At 51.3% G+C, this 21,960-nt stretch overlaps 1 protein-coding gene and 1 long non-coding RNA gene across 5 annotated transcripts in view; both read left to right on the top strand.

Moving 5' to 3' along the window:
* Nucleotides 1-196: 196 nt before the first annotated feature.
* On the top strand, nucleotides 197-4,599 carry LOC141751517 (uncharacterized). Its single transcript, XR_012590015.1, has 2 exons — nucleotides 197-849; nucleotides 2,637-4,599. It is a non-coding gene; the product is annotated as an uncharacterized LOC141751517 (long non-coding RNA).
* A 4,621-nt stretch (nucleotides 4,600-9,220) lies between these two features.
* CAMSAP1 (calmodulin regulated spectrin associated protein 1) overlaps nucleotides 9,221-21,960 on the top strand; it is a 37,006-nt gene continuing 24,266 nt past the window's right edge. The window contains exons 1-2 of one of the 4 annotated variants that reach the window (XM_074608334.1): nucleotides 9,221-9,431; nucleotides 18,676-18,838. In XM_074608334.1, the coding sequence (XP_074464435.1) occupies nucleotides 9,363-9,431; nucleotides 18,676-18,838 (232 nt within the window). In that variant the 5' untranslated portion in view covers nucleotides 9,221-9,362. Of the gene's footprint in view, nucleotides 9,432-17,606; nucleotides 17,870-18,675; nucleotides 18,839-21,960 lie in introns of those variants that run through there. The other 3 variants (XM_074608335.1, XM_074608336.1, XM_074608337.1) reach the window with 3 other exon arrangements.

Raw genomic sequence — 21,960 nt, 5'->3', positions numbered from 1 at the left:
ACAGTTAGAAATTCCACGCTTTATAGAGGTACTGCTTCTGTTCAAATTGAATGGTAAAACCATTTTCCCGGCCTCTTGCTAAGAACAGATTGACAGGATGACATTAAATTGTCAACGTGTCCTAGAACTGTAAAAGCTGGGAACCCGATCCTGCAACCCCGTGAGCTGAGCACAACTACTCGTGAGTAGCTGTGCCTGAGTATTGTAGTGTTATGAAAGCTTTTGATTATTTTGTCCATTTTTTTCTTACTCCCTGTAGCTTTTTTGCCTGTAATACTACCAGAAGACACTATTACTTGAAACTCTTAGAGGCACAAGTCCTTCTCTACCAGTCAGGATTCTTGTAAATATTCCTTTTAATGAGTGTTTTTAGAAGACAAAGCTGGGAAAAACTACCCTGTAGTTTGATGGGAGTTTTTTGGCTTCTGAGTAAGTGCAGGTCCAGACTTATCGAACGGATACTTTGGTAGCAGTCGTGGTCTTTGAAGAACGTGAAGGCTTGTTGAAATGCTTTTGATTTCAGTAATACGTTTATCAGACTCTGAAGTGGCTGTAGAGCTTCCAGACAGACCAGGCGAGGATCATCTGTCAACTTTAGAGTAATTTAAAAGTTTGGCATCCGGTTTGCTGGCGGAACCCAGGGGCCTGGCCATATGGCAGGAGCGAGCAGCACATCTTGCCCGTACCGGCACGGGAGGAGCTGCCCCAGGGCTGTCTCTTACTGCTTCCAGGGCAATGTGGATGATGAACTTGTACCAGCTCCCGGCTTTGAGGGGGCTGAAGCTGGGCACATTCCTGGTATGCCGTGTCTGACCCGCTTGGGAGGAGCAGAGTGGCTCGCTTCGAAGGGTAAAGATTCTGCTGCTTGTGTATCTCTGCTTCAGCCCCACAGCAACGGGGTCAGAGTGTGATGCTGCCAGGACCTGCTAACGAATTGTGCGTGTTCGTCAGTGTCAGTTTGATCAGGGTGATAAAAGCTAGCAGAGCTGCCTCCCTTGGTATGCCAAAACGCAATTGCTGCCACTGAAACTTATATAAAGTAAGGGGGGGGGGGAAAAAGCATCAGTAAACCAAATCATGCTTAGGTAATAGAAAAAGGTAGGAATGCCCAGGTTCAACAACACAACCTAATAAGCGGTTAGAGATCTTAGGGATAAAGGAATACTGCATCTTTAAAATGCTTGAAGGCTTTGAGAATATGTGGTTATTTCTGGATTTCATTATTCCAGAGCTCAGCACTTAAAACAGCTGAAGCGTTGGAGAGTGTGTTCTTCATCTGCCAAACCATTCTCTTGCTTGGTATGGCTTTAACATCCACGGCCCTGCTTGTCTTTCAAAAACCTACAGTTTCCAGTGGCCAATAGCTGAAAGAGGCCAGAACTTAGGAGGCATGATGTTTGCAGCAAGGCATAGGAGTTGATCTAAAACAAGCAAAACTACCCTTGAGGTTAAAGGAACACTTGCTGAATTGATGAAGACATCAGTGGTGGTGTTAGGGTAGGAACTGGTAGCAGACGAGGGAGCTGCCTGTTGGGTCCGTTCCTGCTTCAGCACAGTAAATGGAGGGGGGAGTTAAGTCCACTGTGCTTGCAAAGGCATTGATTGTCCCGATTTTTACAAAATCTGCAAAAAACATGATAGATCTCTGCTATTTAGTCAGAATGTGCGGATGGGTCTCCAGGCACAAGCAGTATGTGTGCAGTTAAGAGCTTTGCCTGGTGATCGCAGAATCGTAGAATGTGTTGGGCTGGAAGGGACCTCTAAAGGCCACCTAGTCCAACCCCCTGCAGTCAGCAGGGACATCTGTAACTAGATCAGGTTGCTCAGCCTCATCCAGCCTGGTCCTGAATGTCTTCAGGGATGGGGCCTCCACCCCCTCTCTGGGCAACCTGGGCCAGTGTCTCACCACCCTCAGTGTGAAGAACTTCTTCCTCATGTCTAATCTAAACCTGCCCTGCTCTAGTTTAAACCATCGCCCCTCGTCCTATTGCCACATGCCCTTGCAGACAGCCCCTCCCCAGCTTTCCTGGAGCCCCTTCAGGGACTGGAAGGGGCTGGAAGGTCTCCCTGGAGCCTTCTCTTCTCCAGGCAGAACCCCCCCAGCTCTCTCAGCCTGTCAGTGTTAAACTGTCCTGTTCGGTGGCTGAAGGGCAGAGGACAGGGCGATCTGTCTGAGAGCCAGCGAGAGGTCCCTAAGCACGTGGGAACAGGAGGTTTGGGTTTTAAAAAAAAAAAAAAATAGACATTTTTGTGAGGAAGAACTACTCACAGGAGTAAGGATTTACAGGTTCAGGTCCTGTGCTTGCATCTCCGGTGTTCAAGTTATAACCAGCAAGGACATGTCATATTTAAGTGTCTCATCACACGGTCGTGGGAATATTTGGAAGCCTGTGGAGTCAAGAAGTAAGGCAATGGGCTGGTAGGTGGCTAATACAATTCTTACAGTTCTAGCTCTTTGCCCCGTTGGTTGATACAGACAATCTTCTACCTTTTGATATTACGTGACTCTTGAAAGCTAGCTATTTATTTAAATATATATAACTTATAATTTTGTCATCAGAACACTGATATCTTTAATAGAAATGTACTATACGGAAGTTTGTTCTCAGGGCTTCATATTTATACTCTCTTTATAGGGGGATGCATTTAAAGGGATGTATTTGGAAAATTCGGCCACTTTACAACTTGGACCTTGATTGTCTTGACCTGTGAGCCTGAGCTAGTGTCCCCCTCCTACCGAACCTCTCCTGTCTGGTCCAGTCCAAAGAATCTGCCGGTCTCTCTCTCCCTGTGAGCAGCGACGTGAGTCTTCCTTTCACGTTGCTGCATCGCTCTCTGGAAATGGTCACACAAGGTTGCCCCGAAACTTCACGCTTTGCTGATCCTTACAACCGTTTCAAGGACGCTTCTGCTCTCCATGCAGCTGGAAAATGAACTTGCACAGTTTCTAAAGCAGATGTCAGCGCGCTCCTGCTCTCCTGGGGTGCTGCAAGGTTCCATCCTGCAAGAGGTGGGAAACCTTCAGCTAATGCTGCTTTTTGGCTGCTTTTTGGCCCCTGTCGCAGGTGCGTCCCGGAACCTTGACCCCCAATTTCTTTCCTCACTCTTCTGGAACCAAACTTGTCTTTTGGTGATTGACCTTCATATCCAAGAAACACTTGAGTGGTTATTGAAATCCTTTTTAGTTGGGACTGTTACAATTTATTTTTTTTTTTAGGTGTTGTGATTCACGGGCTGAGGATCTTTTAATATATTTTGAAAGTTGTTTAAATAAGCGTTGCACCAAACGAATGTATAGTGACACTGTCAGCAAGTATTGCCTGTGGAAGGGGTTCAGAGGTCACCGCTCATCTCTGCTGCAGCGGCAATGCTACGGGAGTAGTGCACACAGGGCAGCGAGCGTTTCATCCAAAGTAAATACCCTGGTTTTCTACTTTTAATAAATAGCGTTTTTATTAACTAGCGGAATAGCGGCGCTTGCAGCTGGGTCTTTCCATCCGATCACAAGTCCTTTTGCTTCGAGGCATAAGCAAACCACTGAGTGTAGCCTCCTCTCTGGACCGATTCTCCTTCTGAAGGATTTGTGCTGGTTCTCGGGGGTGGGACGGGGGGGGCTCGGCCAGGCTGACCCCCACCTTGCTGCGCAGGACACGGCGAGCGGCGTATTGCGTCGGGTGAATGTGCTCTCGTGGTGGTTCTTCTCACCTGCATCCTCACGCCTAGGTGTAGCAAAAAGGGGTTTTTAAGGACCCCCCTAGACTTGAAGATCCTTAATGCAGATCCCGTTCGCAGCATGTGAACTTCAATAAATGTAAATGCATTAAATTCTTACTGAATTTGGGTATAGTTTTATATCGTGCTCAGGGGAGAGGGAAGAAATTGGATCACGTTTTGAACTAAGCCCCACAAAACAAAGTGTCTTTGTTGCAGCAGGTAACAGAGGCCTGTAGAGATTTTTAATTTGCATATTTTTATCATAGTTTAATGAACTGTACGAGAATGTGATTTGCTATCCAGCACTTAGCACCAGGCAGCATCAGTAAAACTTTATTGCAAGGTACTGACTTAACATGTTTTTTCATTTCACCTGTGTATAAAATAATTAGGTACAGCATATGATAATTTTGATCTGGCACTGGCACTGACGTGTGGCATGCACAGCTGTTTCTAAGATGTAACCTTACTTTTATGAAGCTTAATTAGGGCGGACGTCACTGAGCCTGTGGAATTCAGGGTTCATTCTGGACACGCTCCCGTGGGTCACTGCCCTCCCCCCGAGTGGGAGAAGCAGCAGGCTTTGCTCCTGCGCAGCAGCCTCGAGGCAAAACGTAAGAAATGCTACTAATTTGTTATCCTTTTCAGCAGTCGTCGTTGTCTGCTGAAATATTCCTGGAAGTTACGGAGGTTGTTGGCGAAGCCAGACCTGTTCGGACTGAAACGGTCGCGTCTCTTTAGCGTGTGGAGAAGCCGTACCCGCGGGTGAGGCTAGAATGAACGCTGAGTCTTTAAACCTGCTCACACATACACACTGAAGACACTGATGTTGTGTGTGCTGTAAATTTATAATATATCTTAAAAATAAAGTTTTTGGATTTATTACGAGGTGTTCTGAAACATCATTTTCAGGAGCAGCAGAGGCTGATGAATCCCCATCGTTCAGCGTTCCTTGTATCTGCAGACTGCTTGGAATTGTTTGGCAGAAAGCCAGATATTTCGATAGCTGGTCAAGAAACCAGAAATTGTGTAGAAAATCCTGGTTCAGTAGCTGGGTCTGCACCTGGAAGTTGTTTGTTTATTTTTTTTCTTTGGGAAGTTGTGTTGGAAAGATGCGTTGCGAGGGCCATGCGAAACAAGATTTGGTGATGCCCTGGGACGAACTGATGCCATTTAAGAGGGCTTTATCTTTGACGGTGGTTGGCTGATAAGTTGGAAGCCTTTTCTTCCGTGGCCGGGGAACCCTCGGAAGGGGAAGTCGCTTGAGCGACGGCAGCTGGCGGCGTGGTGGGATGCAGCGACGTGACGAAGCCAGGATGTCATGTGTGTGTCCCCCGGCTTGGGCAGCGCTGGTGCTGCCGCTGGCTGTTTGGCAACAAGCCGGGCAGCTCCAGGCCTTGCCCAGGGGCGTGTGGTTGCCTTGGAGGCAACTGAGTAAGGGCGTAAAGGCGGGAGGTTTATTTCTCTAAAGAAGAGGTGGGGTCATTAGCATTTTCACACAATGTTCAGGGCGAGGAAGGGCACCTGCCAGCAGCCTGTTTATTTAGGCGCACGTTACAGCAACTGGTGAGGAGTTCAGAGTAATTTTCATTGCATCCCGTGAAAGGTGGAGCGTTAGCCTGTGAGACGTCTAAACGCTGCTTGTTCAGCGCAGGCTTTTAAATCTGGTGGCGTTCAATGCAGGTGTTCTCTTGCTGGCCCCTAACTCACATTTCCTTTCATGCACAGGGTAGCAGTAGGCTGCAGGACGGTTCAAAGGGCCAGCTCTCCACTAATGTAAAATTAAAACAGAACACACACAGAAAAAAGAAAACCCCAACCCTTAAAGCAGCTTATGGTGTATCATTAGATAATGGTGCTTCTCAACCTAAACTGGTACAGCAGGTCTAGGCAGAAATCCACACCTTAAAAATTAAAAAGTGCTGCTATCGGAGTGACAGGAAGGGTTGTAATTGCCACGGTGTTTCTCGGCTCTCGGTGTGGAGACGTGGCGCTGGCGTTCTCCCACCGGGATAAGGAGAGACGCTCATGCTGCTGCGTCCTGGGAGCTGCCTCCAGCAAAGCCCGTGCCCGTGCTGCGGAGGGTGCGGGAGGTAAGTGCAGGTCACACCTGGCTGTGAAAATCCAGCTCGGCGTTGGCGAGGTGAGACATCAGCAATGGCACAAACGCTGTGGCAGGAGTCGTTCCCGTCCCCGCTGCGGGGCGTTACCGCGGCCTCTCCCAGCAAGCAGCGCAGGGGCTGGGCGTTCTCCTTCCATGCACTCCCTCTTCTCCCACAGATTGGAGGTCACTAGTGGCACCAACCCATAAAAAGGAGTAGAATCTTGTACAATTCCCTGGCGGCTCCTCTGCTGCATCTGCCTGGAGTGGGTTCCAGTGGAAACGGCGGATGCTGCCACTGGGAGCTGCTGCACTCTGGCAGCCCAATGCGCTCGGATCAAGGCTGCAGTCCCCGCTGGGACAACCCAACCGTTCACTCTCTTTTCTATTTTTTTAATGGTGGTTTTACTAAAAGAGCAGAATTGGGCCCAGGAAGCTGCAGGGATGCTTTGCTACAGGGAAAGTGGGTTTAGGGCAGAATTAACGGAGCAGATTCTTTTCTCTTGCCGGTCAAAGCCTTCACTTCAAGTGCGAGACTCGCAGTTGTGAGCTGGGCCATCGCTCCCGTGGTTTGATCATGAAAAATGGCTTGGGATTGGGCAGGTCTGTAGCGTCCATGTGTGAGCAGCGTTGGTACGACTGCCAGTGAGCGTGACCCGAGAAGGGACGGCAGTGCCCGAGCCCTCTGTATCCAGTGTCACCAGGAATCTGGTCACTGGTGGAGCTGGGGGAGGGACATCGGTAACTCGAGATGTGCTGGACCAGACCATGCCGGACCAAAATAAACCTGGAGAGGTGGCCAGCTCTCTCGGACCCAGGGGTGTAAATCAGATGGCTGGCCGAGGAGCTGCTGCCCAAATAAAAGGGCCTGAGCTGAGGGTCTGTGAGTGCCCAGGGCTGCGGGGGAGTCCCCCTGGGCTCCAGCACCGCCGCCGCTGCCACCCCTGCGCCGGGTCTTGGCGGCGGGTGGTGGGTGCAGCAGCTGGGAGGATGCGAACGCCCAGCAAACCCCACGTCTTGGGGTCCTGCACCCCAGGATGAGGTCGGTACTGCCGCTTCCCCGCGGCTGTCACAGGCAAGAGCTGCAGCTCTCCAACAGGTTTCGTTAAGGATGCCATCGTTAGTTGCGTAACGAGCTCTCCCGCTCTGGGAAGCGGCATGCCCGGAGCGCTGAGCTGGTCCAGCTGGTTCCGCGCCAGGGCTCTGCGTGCGTGGCGGCCACGGTGGCTTTGTGCTTAATTCTTGGTGAGAGGTTTGTGAACACCTCGGTGCCGGGCTGTGCAGGTGTCAGCAGCTGCCTGTGCACCCTGAAAAAGAAATTATTCATGGAAGACTTGGAGCACTTATGCATGATGCGGTTACTTGGCTTTTACGAGCCATAGCTTGGGCATAAACCACATATATGTTGAAGTGAACCTCTATTTGTCCTCTGAGGAAGGGCTGCTCCGCAGGGAATCTGTGCCCAGGCATCCCGTACCCGCGGCAGCACCCAGAGGGTGCTTGAACTGTTCAGCTCTGCGGCGCTGCCGTGCAGGGCAGCCCTGGGGAGAGCACAGCCCCGGTGCCACGCTGAACCCGCTGCCTCCAGCATCGACCCCTTCCCACAGCGTGAGGGACGGAGTAGGGGGGGGTTGGGGCATTTCTCTGGGTTTCCTGGCACCCAGAATTTTATTTTTTTGCTCTGTTCCCACGTGATCCGCACAGCCCCAGCCGGGGCGAGCCAGGCAGTGTGGGATGCTGGACCCCCATAGTTCCTCTGTGAAGTATGCAAGAGAAGGAAAATAGTTTGGACCCTTTTAAACCATCCTTAAAAGGACACCAGTCGACTATTTCCGTGCTGTTGGCTCGGCAGCGCAGCAGCCCTCTTCCATCTGTGTTTTCCCCTACACAGCAGCTCGTTGCCAGGCTGCGTGCGATGAATCACGGGGTGTTCTCCACATTCACCCCCCTTCGCCCAGCTTCCTCGCAGCCAGGCACCTTCCTCCCCTGCTCCCACACGCAAATCTCATCAAGGAAAGAAAAAAAAATAATGCACAATCCTCCCTGTGATCTGGGCTCTGGCCTCCGAGCCATCCTTCCCCATCCCTCTTCCCCATTCCTCTCCCCGCTTCCCCCAGCGCAGGCAGGAGACGGCAGCAGCCCGCTTCTCCTGCCAGCCCCCTCTTCCCCCTTTTGCAGGAGCATTGTGCCCGAGCTGAGCCCATAAGCGTTTTGAAATGCTTCGTATTTTCGTCCAGCCCGGGTGTTTGGAAGCGGGATGGTGCCTTTCCCCGCCAGAGACCCATCGGTGCAGCGCTGGCCGCCGCGGGCTTCCCCGGTGCCGTCACTTCCCGCGCTGAGCCGTCGCTCAGATTTCCACAGGTTACCGTGGGCTGTATTTATAGCTTGCTGGGCTAAAAATAAAAGCCTCCAGTGTTGGGTTCCCTGATCCCAGCCTCATGTAAGGAGGGATGCCCGGGAGCCCCGAAGGGTGTCTGGGGAAGGGATTGAGTGATGCTGATCCCACGGAGGAAAGTTTATTTCTTGGAGATCATGTAGCTGCTGCGTCGCTGTCTGACCTGGCACTGCTCTGGCTCCGTGCAGAGCCTTGTGCAGGACTCCCGTCCTACTAAAATACTTCATTTTGTCTCATCAGAGACTAACGGAGCCTGTGAGCGAGAGGGGAGGGAACATCGGCACTTCTGGCTGTGATTATCTGACGGTGCCTGACAGCCCCCCACAGCACAGCTGCGGGCAGAAGTGCTACCAAAATGCTCTGAAAAATGGGGTGTTTGCCCGTGGTGGTGCCTGAGCCCCCTGTGTGTGTGTGTGTGTGTGTCCAGCTGACGCTTCTCTCTCTTCTTGATGAGTTTCCGAGCGAGGCCCCATTTCGGCTCCCGCGGTGTGACGGTGCCGGGCAGGCGCTGGGGACCTGCCATCAGCCCCTGGGTGCAGGCAGGGTCCCCCAGGGACAGTGCGCAGCCACAGCGTCACCGGAGACAAGGAGCCCAACAACCCCCTGAAGGCAGCCTCCCCTGTCCCTGTGCCCAGCATGAAGGCGAAGCCAGTCAAGGCAAGTGATTTCTAAACTGGTTTCCTTATTCTGGCTGAGTTTTGAAGTCACGAGGGCAGGCGGGGCCCCATCTGTCCGGGGTGTCCCTCCTGCCCTGCCCCAGCACCGAGCCAACGTGTGGAGGGGCTCCGGCATCTCCTGCCCTGCCGAATCCGTGGGTCTCCAGCACAATAACGCCAGGACCCCGGCGAGACGCAGCCCAGGGTGTGCTGCGGGGCTGGCTCTGGATGTTTTCCCTGCACAAAACCTTCCGGCTTTAACCAGCAAACCCAAATCGGGAATATCTGCTCCCAGCATCACCCTCAGCCCCTCCAGCCCCCGGCCCCCTCCTCCGCATCTCTGATGTCACTCATAAATGAGTCATTCAGCCGTTGCCGTGGCGACGCCAGTGATGCTGGGGAGCGCAGCGCTGCCCTGCTCCCCCCGGCTCTTCCTGGGGAGCGGAGGGGACCAAGCCCCCCAGCGCTGAGCCCCTGGGACGTGCCACGGGCTCCCATGCCACGGGCTGCTGCCCAGAGCCCCCGGCGACCCCTCAGGCTGCGAAGATGCCGGCGGCTGCCACCGGTAAGTCAGCGCTGTCGGGGATTTGCCTGTCCGGGGGGCTTCTGCTGGGGGTCTTATAGCATCCGTGTGTCTTGCCCAGCAGGACAGGCAGCAGCACACGATGTCCCAGCCCCATGGATATGGGTGTCCTTTGCAGCATCCCCTCCTCCGTGTGCTCCTGGCAGCCCTGGGGGTCTCGTCACCCCAGTTCCCAGGGCCAGCCGGGGGGGTACGGGCTGCTCTCAGCCAGCCCTGAACCCCGGGGAGCGAGGGGAGCCTGGGGCAGAGCGGTGCTGGGCAGGAATCAGCCTCGGCAGACGTGGGGACCGGGGTGGTACGGCACTGCACATGGGGGACCAGGGCCGTACAGCCCCCCATGTTTGGGTAGCGTCCATGCCCAATGGCCCAGGTCACCAGCACTGTGCCCGCTTCGACTGGGACAGCGTGGTCACCCCGTCTCAGCGCGATGGCACCCTCATGAGCCGTGTTGCGTTTCAGCTGCGGGTGCTGCTTGTGGTGCCTCGGCCCCTCTCAGACCCGTCCTGGCGCAGGGCTGTGTCCTGCCCACGCCGAGAGCCTGCCCCTGCCAACCCCGGTATGCGCCGAAGCCTCTGGAAGGGATTGCAGGGGACACCCTGCCCCAGGCACCCCGGGGCGTGCAGGGACCCCTGTGTGCCAACCCCTGCGGCAGGGAGGGATGGGAGGCGCACCCAGGATGGCAGCATCCCCACTGGGAGCATGGGGACCGGGATGCCCAACCCCTGCCCACCCCCTGCCTGGCCCAGGCGTCTGCGCCGAGGTCCATCAGCCGGGGTTTGCTGCCGGCGGCTCGGAGCTGCCGGCATGGCTGGGGTTCCTGCCCGGCGTCTGAGCTTTACAGTCAAGTTCTCGCTGTAAATAGGACCCGGCCAAGCCGGATTGAGATGTTTCAATTACTCTTGACTAATTTGTACTTTAACGCGTTTCTCTGGCTGCAGATTTAAGAGCGTGCAGACGCGGCGGCGTGTGGGAGCTGGCAGGGACCCCAGGGGGTGAGGAAGGCCGTGGTTTGTTTTGGCACCTCTCTGGAGGCCGGGCGAGAGGGGACAGGGCTGCCAGGGCAAGGGCTCGGCTGCGGTGCGGCGCCGGCAGCGAGGTGAGCCAGGAGCCGCGTCCCACCGGAATGGCAGGAGCTAAAAATACCAAACAGGGTATGAGGCAAAATGCAGCGGGAAGCTGCCGCCCGCCCCCGCCGGACCCCGCTGGTGGTAGAATTAGAGGATCTGTAATTTGCTTTTTGAGGCAGTTTCTGCTCTTTAGAAACAATGTGGGCTGAACCTTCACGCGTGGAAATCACCCGGAGCGCGTTGCGGTGCCGTCCTCCCCACCTGGGGCCGCGTGGGTTGTATTTATGGAGGGGAAAGCCTTAAAATACAGAAATGGCAGCCCTTTCCTCAAAATATCCTCTGTATCTCCAGACCAGAATTCAAACGTGCCATAGGGAAGGCGAAATGCCTGGGCCAGGTACATCCCTCCCGTGCCTGGGATGGAAGAGGCAGTTTTCCAGGAGCCAGCAGCAGCTTTTGCCTTCGTGCGTCCCCAGGGGACCTGGAACAAGGCGGCCCCGGTTTTGTTCCCACGCAAACACCTCCCTCTGTGCAGCGAATGTGAAACGTTTCGGTGAAATAACGATGTTGTAACACAGTTTTGGAAAAGGTTGGCTGGAGTCTGCTGTGAAATCCCAAAGGTGACGCTTAGCAGAGGTTCAGGACGTTGTTTTTGAGAAAAAGCCACGCGCCGGCTCATGGGGAGAAAGGAGGGTTACACACTGTTTTGCTGGAAATCAGGTTATCGGGGCGCCAGGGCTTTGTACAGCTCCAATCGCAAACCCCACGGCATTTTTGGGGGTGAAGATGCTGAGAACGTCCAACCTTGCTCTTGGCCAATGCACCTCACAAAGCGCAGCCAGGAGCGGGGGGCAGGTGTTGCATTTTGGAATTCAATTAGTTGGGTTTTTTTTTATCTTATTCATGTCTTTTACCTTTCAGTTATTCACTGCTTTCCAATAATGTTTAAATAGTGGTGAAAAAGTTGGAGAAAAGTCATTCTTTCTTCGTGTAGTTATACATTTGTGGTAAATATAGTTTTACTTTCCAAAGTGTCCTTAGGAAAAAAGCGAGTTTTTAAAAGGGAATCACCTGGGTAACGCAAATCAACAGTTCCTATAGAAAGTGATTTCTGTCTGAACACTACCCAAATATGCCTGCTAAAAAGGGTTTAATGTATATAAAGATACATGGAAATAAAGAAAAATCTCATTTTCTCATTAATTAGATCGTGGCACCACTCAAAAACCTTTCGGCGCTCGCCCAGCTGGTCCCTGGGGTCTCGTCGGTTGGGGTTGCTCCAGGAAGGACGAGGCGGAGGGAAGGCTGGGACCAGCCCTCTTGGTACAGAAATCTCTCTGGAAAACCTGGTGGGCTGTAAGTGCTATTGACCCGTCATCCTCCTAAACAGAGCCTAGGGACTTTAAAAGTAAATAATCTCATAGATAAAAATATCTTATGTGCTAAAACCCCTCCTATGATTAATGCAGGCACTTAAAACCCACTGCCAGCGCCTCCAGAGCTGTAATTGCTGCAGAGAACCGCGAGCCCGGAGTGGGAGCATCCTGCGCCCCGCAGCCGGCAAAGGCAAGTCTGGCTTCCAGCGGGAGAGCCAGGCAGGGCGAGCTGTGCCCCCTCCCTCCGCCAGCTCTTGCCCCTGGCAAGAACGGAGTCATTAATTAATGTTTGCACAGCACTTTGGAGCTAAGTGCTAAATAGAAGTATTTAGTATGGGCTCCCCGGCTCCAGAAGGACAGGGAACTGCTGGAGAGGGGACAGCAAAGGGCTACCAAGAAGATGAGGGGACTGGAACATCTCTCTGATGAAGAAAGGCTGGGGGATTTGGGTCTCTTCAGTCTGGAAATAAGATGACTGAGGGGGGACCTTATCAATGCTTATAAATACTGAAAGGGGGGGTGTCAGGAGGATGGGGCCAGGCTCTTTTCAGTGGTGCCCAGTGACAGCACAAGGGGTAACGGGCACAAACTTGACCATGGGAAGTTCCATCTCAACATGAGGAGGAACTTCTTTACCCTGAGGGTGGCAGAGCCCTGGCACAGGCTGCCCAGAGAGGTGGGGGAGTCTCTGTCTCTGGAGACATCCCAACCCCGCCTGGACGCGTTCCTGTGCCACCTGCTCTGGGTGACCCTGCTCTGGCAGGGGGTGGGACTGGATGGTCTCCAGAGGTCCCTTCCAACCCCTACCATTCTGTGATTCTGTGATTATTTCAGATGCGATGGGGATCACCGTCCCCACTCTGCGCGTGGCCCCTCTCTGCCAGGAGCGGAGCTGCCGAGGTCCCTTCCTGGGGCGTTTGTTCCTGGAGCTGTGCAGCCCCGGGGTCCCCAGGGGCAGAAGCAGCCCCGGGGACTGCCGGGGGGAGCCCATGCAGCCGAGGTGTGAAGCAGCACCTCCCCTGGCATCATTTCATACATATCAAACGTTTTAAGAAAGGGGAAAAGAAATAAATCTGAATAACTTGCTGTGCTCATCAGCATAATAGCCAAATTGCACGCACATTACCTTTAAAATAATCTGAATGCATGCATGAATGAAATAGAGTCCTACTATCCGTGTTTAATTTGTTTTCTTTATTTACATGAAAAACATTGCTTGTTGCATGCGGTTCCCCGGTGCACAAGGCCACGCCACTGCATATTCCTCACGAGTTACAGAGCTGGGTATAAGGAATTACCGACAACATCATGCTGTAGAAACTGTTCCCGTGGTGTTGGTAATCGCGCTGAAGTGACTGGTCTATTACAAAGAATAATGTTCTGCTCTCCTTAAGGCTGGCTGTATGACGAACTGTCATGGGAAACTATATTGTACGAGGGAGAGAAAGACATTTTGAAGCTGTCAGAGGGGCAACTGGATGAGGAGCCCAGCTCCATTCAGCCGGGCAATATTTTAAATGTCTTTTTGACCACATCTCTTTTTCCTTAGTGAATTTCTAGGAAGACCTAACTTTTTTTTTTTTTGAACTTTGTGCTGGGGGATGCTAAAGCCCACCGGCACCGAGAAGACCGACTTCTCCTCCTCCTGCTTCCCCTCACCTCCTGTGGTGGTGGTGCCAGCCTCAGCCCATGCAGTGACCTCCAGAAGCGCCCGGGCTCTAAGTTGATCCCAGCCAGGGATATTAAGTGCTCAGCACCAGGGCAAACGAGGCCCTGCAGAACTAAGCACGGGGAAGCAGCTACAGCGGTGTTCAAAATTAGTCCAGGGCTGAAAATAGAGCCGTAAGGAGAGGGCTGCAGGCATGCACGAGCGGCTCCTCGCTGCTCTGCCACGGCCATCCTCAGAACTTGTGTCCATCATGGATATTTTGCAAGGATAACAGGACAAAAATCCTGTTGATTCACTCAACCATCTTCTCTCGCTGTGCAGCGTTTGTGCCGCGGGAGCGGGGCAGGGTAACCCTTGCCTGCTCCCGGGCAGTGCCTGAGCGGGTGGTGAGGGAAAGTCTCTCTCCTGTTCTTGTCCTGGGGAAAGGAAGAAAGGAGGCAAAAGATGGGAAATCACCACTTTGGAAAGTGTGGTGAGTCCTCATGGAGGAAAGGAAACGAAGCAGAAATCAGGCTACCCAGCGCGCCAAAATTCCTGTGTCACAGCCCTTTGCTCTGCTTTTTTTGCTGATTTTAGCACTAAGAGCATTATGTCATGGGTAGAGACATCGCATGGAGTCCTCCCCCTCCATAAACAGCTACGGGAGACAGTGAAGCACGGGCTTTCATGCATTCTCCGGCAGATATTCGTTTTCCTTCATCTGAAGGTGCTTTTTGTAAAGCTCAGGGCACACCCCAGTTCCCCGCTGGCCTTTCTGACTGGAAGGTGCCAATTAGTGCCACTGCCGGGTCCGCTCTCGCTTTCTCTATGTATCCAGGAGGTATCTCCACCCTATAGGATCCCAGTGCACAGCATGTTGATATTTCTACAGACTACGATATAAATGTAGATCAGAAGTCCTTGGGATGACAAGGGACTGATATTCTTGTTCTACATGTGGTCCCCAGGCTGATAAATGGAACATGGTGGAAGAAACCGAAATCCCAGGCGTTCTTCCAGTACGGCAGAAAACAAGCACGCGGCTTTAGCTGTGTTCCATGCAACAGGTGTCGTGTTTGAATATGGTAATTTCTCAAAGGTATTACCTCCTAGTAATTAATCTCAGAGTTCTGCTGGAAGACAAGTTGCGCAGTGTTTGTCAGTTCACGTGTACGCCCACTCCGAATGGTTAAGGAATCCAGGAGACCAATAGGAAAATTATTTCATATAGAAAAGCAATGTATTAACATTTTCCAGAAGAAAAGCCTTGAAGCATGTTTAGTAGAGGCGTACAGGAAAGAAACACGCGGTACGCAAATTGCAGATGAATTTGCTGCTACTGAATAAGGGAGAGTCATTTATTTTCTCATGGAAAAAGCAAACACGTTTAGCAATCCACTGATGGCCCTCCCATTTTAAACGCAGGCTTTTTATCTCCAGGACGATTTTGAGGACGCTGGTGCCGAGTTCTTGACAAACCACTTCATCATCAGCTACAAAGTTTCCCAAAACATCAGTTTCAGCATCCACTTAAGGACAGGCAAATGCATGCCCTCAGTAACAGGGTTTCAGGGTATTACCACGGAGGATTTCAGGGTATTACCACAGAGGAAGAAGTGGCAGCTCATTTCGCATTGGACTGGAACATGAAGGCAGCTCTGGAGGACAGCGCTGTATGAGTGAAAGGGGTAGGACAAGAGGTAATTGTAAGGCCAGGATCCTAAGTGCAGCAGAAGCCTGTGAAAGGAGAGCATTCTCCTCACCGCCAGACTTCCCCCGACGCTTTTTCTCCACAATGTTCATTTTCTTGAGCCAAACTTTTCCACTTTTTTTATTCAGAGAGTTTCAGGGGTCCAGGTAATACTGGTTTGGCTTTGGAGGGGTGGTCTGCCACCCTCTTAAAACATATTTCTAAGTGGTTCTGACGAGTTTGACAACTGGATCCATTCTTTACCTATAGCAAAATTATGTCAGAGGAAAAAGCAGGTCAGTTTTCTCCCGGATGCACCTTCACCCTCGCATACAGGTCACCCGCTCCGAGAGTCAAAGGGCCATTTTCTTTCTGCAATCCCTTTAATGCCCGATCCACCACGTAAAAGAAAACATTCTTCTTGAGTTTAAGGGGATTTGGTTTGGGCCTTAATACTTAATCTAAAAACAAGAGCAGCTTGTTATAATGATAACGTCATGAAACGACAGCCTGGAAAAAACTGTACTGAAAACCAAACTCTTCAAACAGAGATTATAAAACAACTAACAAGTTGTTTGCAAAGGACATCTACTTTAATTGCCCACAGTCTTGCAACGTGGAAGACTGATAGAGGCTGGAATAACCTTTGAACGCCAGATCGTATTTCCTGATGCCACAAACCAGAATGCCCTCTGCTTGCACTTTGAGAAGATATAAGGAAATAAATGTGGAATCCTAAGACAGACACAAATTAATCTTTAATGATTTTGAAACATTTATGTAATCTACCAGTTACATGCGGCAAAAAATAATTTATGAGAATCATAACAAAGAAAATTAGGTAGAATAAGGTCAGTCTGCTATCCCTGTTGTGCAGCTAAACTTATAATCACATTTTCAGTGGCTGGATGTTAAGATAATTCATCCATCTAGCAGAGGCATTAAAGGCTCAAACCTCTACTCAATCATGCAGCTTCACTTTTCAGATGAGCCCTGAAATTCACTTGTCAAGCGAGTTATTCTGCAGGATCTAGTGCCGATCACCAAGGCAGCGCAGAGCAGCATCTAACTGCACCCAGCAGAATGGCCCTCAGGTGATTTTGACAGTCTAACTGCACCCAGCAAAGAACAACAATCAACACGTTACACCTGTGAAACATTTCTTGCTGTTATCTGTGGATCAGGACATAAAACAGGTGAAGAAATTCCCTATCTGCTAAGAAACACATAAATGCAGAAGCTTTTGCCTGAAAACCATCTTTGACATCCTTTGATGATGGGCAGATACTAACACATCGAGTCTCGGGGGAAATTATTTGTAATAACCTGAAGAAAAGTATCGCTGATTATCAACCAATGTTTTGTCAAGTGTGGTTGGCAGCAGAGCAAGATTTTAATCCTTCCTGTGATTAAACAAACATGTAATTATACTACAGTGGAATCTATCGTGTACCTAAAGGTTTCCACAGCTAGTGATTTTTGTCAAGACAAAGTTTTTTTGGCATTCCTGTGCTTCCTTGCATCCAAACGGAAGACCAAGTGAAGATGACACCGAGTTGTGACGCTGCTGTGGAAGAGGCACACCGGGCTGCCAGGGCGAGGAAGGAACACGGGGCTGGCGGTGGCGGCGCTCAGCCATACACCAGTCACTGGGAGCCCCTGACCCTGAGACGCCCGAGACCCCTGACCCCGACAGTCTGCCTGCAAGCTGGTTCCCTAAACCTGTGCAAACCCCGCATCTCTCCCGGACTGTGTGTTTCGAGGAGCAGGACTCGCCTGCCAGGGCTGCTGTGCAATATGGATGGGGAAGCGGCCCAAGCCACTCTCGCTGCTCACCCCTTTTAACCAGAAGGGCTCCTTCTCCGTCACCGTCCTGACTCCACAGTGGACCCCGCTGCTCAGGAACGGCAGCCAGGGCCAGGAAGCCACAGCGTCACCCCGCGGGGAGGCGGCTGGCCTCCCTCCTTCCCTCACAAGGGGAAAAACACTCTGCGGCCTGCTCAGACCCGGGGTCTCCGCGCCTCCCGCGGGGCGTGGCGGGGTGCTGAGGGTGTGAGGCTCGCCCGGCTCCCACATGGGCCGGGGCAGGGCTACCCCGGTCCTGGGGCAGGGCTACCGCAGCCGGGGCCGCTGGCCCAGGCCCGGCGGGGCGCTGAGGGCAGCGGGGCGCCCTGCGCCGCGCGGGCCCGGTCCCCGTTCCCTTGGCAACCGTTGCCTAGCGAGGGCGGCGGGCGGCCGGGCCCCCGCGCCTGCGCGGTGCCGGGAGCCGGGGCCTGGCGGCGCGCGCGGGAGCGAGCCCCGCCTCCTTTCCCGCCGAGCGCGCGCGCCGCCCCGGCCCGGCCGGCAGAGGAGGGGAGCTGGGGGGTGGGGGGGGAAGGCGCGCGCGCGCGCGTGAGTGGCGGGCGCATGCGCGCGCGCGCGGCCCCGAGCGTCGGCAGCCGCGGCCCGACGGCGGCGGCGGCGGCTCCGTCCCTCCCTCCCCGCCGCCCTCCTGTACCGGCAACGGGCCCGGCCCCACCGAGCCTCCCCCGCCTCTCGGCGCGCCGCCGGGGCCCCGGACGCCGCGGAGGTGCCCCCCCCTCCCTCCTTCCTTAACACCCTCCCCGCCCCCGGGGATGAGGCAGCGGTAGCGCGGCAAGGTGAGGCGGCGGGGCCTGTAGGCCGCGGCGGGCGGGCGTGAGGGGGGAGCGGCGGCGGGGGCTCGGCGGCTGCCGTGTGCGGAGCTGCCTGCCGGCGCCGGGTGGGCTGCGCCCCTCTCCCTCCTCCTCCTCCTCCTCCTCCCTCCTCTCCTCCTCCCGGGTGGGGGCGGGGATGCGGGCTGGGCCGCGGCGGGGAGGGGGAGCCGCCGTCCCCCCTGCCCTCCTCCGCGGCTTCCCGCCGCCCGGCGGGGCCAGCGGGGATGGGGGTGCGGGCGAGAAACCTCTGCTGCTTCTCCTCCCGGGCGAGGCGAGGGAAGGAGCCCCAGGTGCTGCCCCGGGCCGGCCCCGGCGCGGCCCCGCGGGGTGGGGGCGGTGCGGGCGGGGGCCGCCGTACCTGCCCGCATTGTTCGGCGGACGGGGGGGACGGCGGTGCGGGAGCGCCCCGGCCTGCCTTTATTCTAGCGGGCGGCAGGTGATGGGCTGCTCCTTTCTTCTTTGGCCAGCGCCCGCCCGTAGCCTTGGCAAAGGGCTTTTTGTGGGCAAATCCGCGGCTTGCAATAAAAGGGATGCTCGCCCTGGGCTCGGATGTCTTTTGATTTCCGAGTGGATTTTAAATTGCTAAATAAGCCCTTCTAATGTAAATGCTGAAGGATGTCGGGCCTGTTGGTGTTCCGCCCGCTGTATTGTGCCTGGCATGATGCAGGCTGGCCATCCCTTCAGCCAGCTCCTCTCCTCTGCCGTTTTAAAAATGCAATGGTTTTAAAAATGCCTGTGTAAAAGTCCGCTGTCTTTTGTTTTTGTTTTAGATGGTGGATGTTGATGTTTGTGTGGGTGGAGATAGTACCAGAAGAAAAATGGATGCCCTGACAGATAGTGCAGTTGAGATTGTCCCTTTGGAGCTCTATGATTCAGCCAGAGCAAAAATAGCTGCTAATCTACAATGGATCTGTGCTAAAGCCTACGGAATAGGTAAGATCACTTTTATCAGGGAGTCATTCTTGGTTTTGTTCTTGCTTTCTGTGTCTCCCTTGCCATTCCAGAAGTAGCTAAATTTGGCTTAAGTCACCTTTGTCTTAAATATCGATAATATGACCGTCTGTTTTCCTGTAATATTGTATGTTTCCTGGTACCTTCGACAGGAATAATGGAACTATATGAGATACCCTGAATCAGCAAACCTTAATGGTGAATGCTCACAGATCGTGTTTGTGAAGAATGCATACCTCAAAATGTTTAAATCCGCATTTTAGCTAGGTGGGTTTTCCAGCACAGAACTGTATGTTGCTGCTTGCGGGCCCTGAGTCCCTTCCAGGCTGTGAAGGCTTTAGCGTGCTTCCTTGTCTAGTCATCTTGGCCAACGGATGCTAGGACCTTGATACTCTTTGTATTCTCAGGAGGTTGTGGGTTTTTTTGTCAGATTGTGGTTTTGGTTTCAAAATTAACTAAAAAATAATCAATTTATGATCAGCAATGTTCTTTTATGTAAAAGAAATGTTGAGTGAACAGGTACAGTTTGTCTGTGTTCTCTGACATTAAACAGCAAGTTGTAGGTGATAGTAGTCATCAACCTTTACAATCAAAGGCAGAAAAATAAAGATTCTTGGAGTATCATTTGTGCAGTATTTTCCTGACATCTACTGAAATTTGCTGTTTTGTTTTGAACTAGATCTATCTGTCCATTCTGAATTATTGTTATTAGACATATCTTGAGTTTAAGTGGCATCATTATGAAGAAATATGAAGGAATACTTACATTTTTGTTCATCCAGAATAAAACATATAATAAAAACGTACAGAATCTTGTTTTGGAAAATGAGGTAGCCCTGTTAATCTAAGTCTAATTCGCCAAACTCATAATATGCTTAATGGATTAGCACTAGCTTACTTTGTGACAAGGCTGAAGAAAAGCAGTCCATTCCTGTAGTTAAATATTAATCCTTGTTGGAATATTTTTCTAAATTATTTTTATTTTTTAATGTTTCCAGCTCTGTCAGTGTTCTCATCATCTTAATGTTTATGGGGAAAACAGAAAATTATGCCTTTATGGTTAATATTAGTGAAATATTTCTTTACAAGCAACAAGAGACAAAACCCCCCCTATTTATCAGATGATGTTTGAAAAAAATGTGGGAATTTTGGGGGGGTGTTAGTAAAACATTGATAACTCTAAAGAACATTTCCTCATGTAAAAATTTTTTGGTTGCTGGAATTGTTCGTAATGTTTTCTGAAGACTTTTTAGTGATCAGAGATAAAATGGATATTCCAGACATGGGGGCGCACTATTTATATTATGACTTTGTTTCGAAAGAAAGCTAATCCTAAATTAGAATTGACTGGTGTGGCTCCTACGCTGCAGAGAAAGTTTTTGGCCTCGTGTCTCTTTGTAGTGTCCTCTGGGGCTCCAGAACTCAGGGTTGTGTCTATACATCTTGGACCAGATAAGGGGTTAACAGCAAGTCTATTTATGCACTTGACGGTGCAGACTTACGTTGAATAAGTATTTGGCTTTCTTTGGACTAAAAATTTTGGAAAAGAAACCCACCCTTCATAATGACAATGATGTGATCTCTAGTGTAGAGAAGGCTGTGGCAGCGTTTGCCATTTTTTCTGCTTGTATTGGGGCTTGTTCAGATTACATTTTAATAGAAGTTAAATCATGAGCAGTAAGAAAAATATTTTTGCTGGGGCTTTTGGTGTTGCATTGTTGGTTAGCTGCAGTGCATAAGTTTGTGTGTGTGTATCTTTGCAGGACCATGGCCCATGAAATTTAGTTTGATTTTTGAAATGGCTCCTGCAAGGCATTGTCACATAGTAACCATTACTTATGGAATAGCATTGCAAAATACTTAGAAATTTATAAGCCTCTTTAATTCATAGAGAGATGGGTTTAAAAAGGTTTCCTATGTGATTATCATTTTGAATAATATTTGAACTTAATGCATTACTTGTTGCCTCTCGAGGTTTTTTTTCTGTGTTAAGATATTGGATGTTGTTCAGTGGGCAGCTGTCATGGAATTGTGAAATTGTTATATAAAATCTCACTAGGAAGGTGAAAGTTGGGGGCGGGCTTTTTTGTTATTTTAGACTTAGTTCTGGTCAATTTGGTGGGGAAAAAAATGCTTCTCTGTTTATAATATTAAAACGCTGTCTTATGTCCTGAAGGTTATCTGATAGGGTTTCCCTTCAAGTGGCAAAGTTAGGAGTGTTTTTTGGAAATGTTAGATCTGGAACTGACATATGAATTGACATAAATTTGTGCCCTTCAAATGCTGGTGTGTAGCCTGGATTTCATTTTCATCTGAGTAAGGCTAAGCTCATGCTGAAGTGTGGAAATGGTCGTGAACAGGGATTTCATTCCAGTGTAGACTGTTACTAAAAGTCATTCATGGCTGCAGGTTTTACCTGAAACTGTGTTTTCTATTTACTGTTACAGGATATTTGAATTCTCCACATCTCAGCTGGCCTTTAAGTAGGAAAATTCTTCATCCTTTCTTTTTTTTTCCACAAGGACAAATTACTGAGAGCATGCACGAGACATAATTTGAAGTTGAAGTCCTAATTTGGGCTTTGTTTCATTTGATGATGCATTCTTCCTTTTTTCCCTTCTGGCCATGAAAAGAGAGAATTTTGGTAGCCAAACAACTGAGCGCAGCTCCCTCGTCTCTTCAGCACAAACGCTGCTAGAGAGACAGCCCCTCTTCTTGCATGGGAATTGGGCTGAATGGTTAGTTTCTGAAGTCCGTAGCTCCTCCTGTCTGTCTGTGGTGGCTGCCCGGTTGTCACAGATGGACTCCAGAGGGAGGTCTTACAACTGTTTGTCCGAATTCCAGAAGGCGGGGGGGGGGCATGTTGTGAAGGAAAGTGTTTCTTCATTTGATATCACCTGTCTCCCCAAATGAATCTGGGGGTCCTGTCATGGATCATTCTAAAAGTCTGTGCACAAACATCTGGAAACCCCTCTATACACTTGAGAGATGATGAAGTCCATTTAGCTGAGACAGTGGTTTGAGGGAATGGAATTTGATTAGAACAGAATTATCTTTTTCATCAGCAAACTTTGATTAGAACCAAATGTGCGCTTTAAGGAATT

The sequence above is a fragment of the Larus michahellis genome, chromosome 15 (genome assembly GCF_964199755.1).
Source record: "Larus michahellis chromosome 15, bLarMic1.1, whole genome shotgun sequence".
Taxonomy (NCBI): Eukaryota; Metazoa; Chordata; class Aves; order Charadriiformes; family Laridae; genus Larus; species Larus michahellis.
Note: the sequence above shows the minus strand (reverse complement) of the source record. Positions and strands in the feature narration are given on the sequence as shown.